General features: G+C 68.2%; 1 protein-coding gene across 1 annotated transcript in view; it reads left to right on the plus strand.

Annotated features, from left to right (window-relative positions):
• Positions 1–43: 43 nt before the first annotated feature.
• MNEG_15286 (Sporulation protein RMD1) overlaps positions 44–2,350 on the plus strand; it is a gene marked incomplete at both ends in the record, with an annotated part of 3,356 nt that continues 1,049 nt past the window's right edge. Inside the window, 7 exons of the mRNA XM_014036243.1 lie at positions 44–49; positions 375–488; positions 905–969; positions 1,256–1,293; positions 1,581–1,597; positions 1,869–1,937; positions 2,224–2,286. Of these exons, the coding sequence (XP_013891697.1) occupies positions 44–49; positions 375–488; positions 905–969; positions 1,256–1,293; positions 1,581–1,597; positions 1,869–1,937; positions 2,224–2,286 (372 nt within the window). The remainder of the gene's footprint in view (positions 50–374; positions 489–904; positions 970–1,255; positions 1,294–1,580; positions 1,598–1,868; positions 1,938–2,223; positions 2,287–2,350) is intronic.

Raw genomic sequence — 2,350 nt, forward strand, 5'->3', positions numbered from 1 at the left:
GAACAGGATTGGAAAGAAAAGTTTGTGGCACAACAGGGTAGTGATGGGGGTTGAGAAGGGCGAGCAGAGGGATGGATGGATCCGCGAGCTTCGGGGGGCGAGGGGGGGGGGGCGGGCGGCGGATTGGGCGTGCACCCGGGGGCGGCGTCCGTGCACTCGTCACCAAGGCGCCCGCGGCTGAGGGCCCCCCTGCGGCCTCGAGCCCCCCAGGGCCGCCTCACGTGCCGCCATCCCCCTCGCGGCCGCGCGCCCGCCGCAACCCCTCTCCCTGCGACCGCGGCCGCGGCTCGCTACACCCTCACGCCGCTCTTCAGCCCGCCCGATGCCCTGCCCGATGAGGCCGACACCCCCCCCCCCTGTGCGCGCGCCCGCAGTACGGCGTGGTGTGCACCTGGGGCCTGAGTCAGCTGCGGGAGCAGGAAGTGGTGCAGCTGGCCAAGAAGTGCGCGGAGGAGCCGCTGTCGATGGAGGAGGTCGAGATCGACCAGGTGGGGTGATCTGGGGGTGATCTGGGGGCGACCTCCGGGCGTTCAGTTGGGGATTTGGTTGCCCGAGCGCGGCGTTTGGTCTAGTATGCGACGGCGGCAGGCTGTGGCATTCTGCTGAGAACTTTGCTTCGCTTTGATGGACTTTCGCGCGTGGTTGAGGTCCAAGGCTATTTTTTTGGGTTATGGGGCATGTTGCGAAGATTGTTGGCCCCAAGATCAGCAAGCAGCACCTTGCCAACCTCAACCCGCCTCCACACACGCGTGCGCGCGCGCGCGCTCACACACACACACACAGGCGCGCGCGCACGCGCACACACACACACACACACACACACACACACACACACACGCGCGCGCGCGCGCTGACCACAAACGCACACCACCGTGGCCGTCACCACCCTTGCCGTCACCCGCAGTTCCAATTCGTGTACAGCGTCCACGACCCCCCCTCCATGAGTAATGACAGCATAACAATCAACAGGTGCGGGGGCGGCCCTCGAGCTGCCCAGCGCCAGCCCGCCCCCACCGGCCGGAGGCGGCGGGGCTTGAGTCGGGCGCGCAGCCGCGCGGCCCGCGCGCGGGTGCTTGCGGGCCGGCGCGGCGCTCGCGAGGGGCGATTTGGCGGCGCCTCAAAACCGGGTGGCCGCGGGCCCTCCGGGCCCGCCTCTCGGGCGCGCAGGGTGGGACCCAGGGCAGTAGAGGGGCCCAGTCAAACCGGTCAACCGTCCGGTGTGCATATGAATTGGTCGTGCCCTCCCTCGCTGTAGGCGGCAGGCTGCAGACCACCAGGTCAAGCTCGCCATTTGTGAGCAGAAAGTTTTTTTTGTTGAAGGGGGGGGGGGAGGGGATGATATGGACCTCCGTGTGGCATGCAGTTTGGGATCCCTTTGAAATCACAAATAGGCGTGGAGCGAGCGAGGGGCCGGTGCAAAGTGGGGTCATGTGCCTGGGGGCTCGCAGCCCGCGGTCTTCGGCGCGTGCCAATGCCAGCCGCCGGCAGGGGCCCGCGAGCGCAGACAGCTGCTGCCGCCAGGCTCGGCCTGCCTTTGACCCCCTGTAAACGCGCGGTCCACCTCGCCTCCCACCCCCCAGGCCACGCGCTGGCGCAGGTGCGCGGGCCCGCCGCGCCGCCATTCGGGGCTGGAGCGGGTGGCTGTGCCTATGTTTTATGCACGCGGGACCGCGGCGCAGCCGGGTGGACCTCCGCACGCACGACTCATCAGAATGGCGCAGCTGTCCATTCCCGCGATCCTGGAAGTTTAAATTCTGGAAACCTGAGTTCAACACCCCCTGCGGCCGCATCCCACCAACACACGTGTCGGTTTCACTCACACATACGCACACACACGCGCGTGCGCCCACGCCCCAACGCCCCTCCAGTCGACCAAGTTGTGTGTGTATGAGGAGCGGGTGATAGACCTGGTGATGAGCACAAAGCACCTTCCGCAGGTGACACTTGGAAGTCGGGGGGCCACCGGGATCAAACCGGGATCAGACGCGCGGGGACGCAACCGGGGCTGGGCATCAGGGGTGTTCCCTGCCCAGGACGACCAGCGTGCGGCCGCGGGGCCGACAGAGTGCTGCTCGCCGCCCCTGCCTGCCTGCAGCCCTGTGACTTGCACGCCTCGCGCCCCCGCTCGCCGCCCCCCGCCGCCGCGGCGCGGCGCCTCGTCGGGGCCCATCTCCCACGCCGCGCCGACGCCCCAAACCCTAAACCCCGCCGCGGCCGCCGCAGCACATGGCGGAGCACGGCACTGTACGGATCAGCGCCAAGGAGGTGGCGCAGCTCATAGGGCAGGTGGGCCGTGTGTGTGTGTGTGTGTGTGCGTGTGTATGTGTGTGTGTGCGTGTGTGTGTGCGTG

This window comes from Monoraphidium neglectum (assembly GCF_000611645.1).
Source record: "Monoraphidium neglectum strain SAG 48.87 unplaced genomic scaffold scaffold05195, whole genome shotgun sequence".
Taxonomy (NCBI): domain Eukaryota; kingdom Viridiplantae; phylum Chlorophyta; class Chlorophyceae; order Sphaeropleales; family Selenastraceae; genus Monoraphidium; species Monoraphidium neglectum.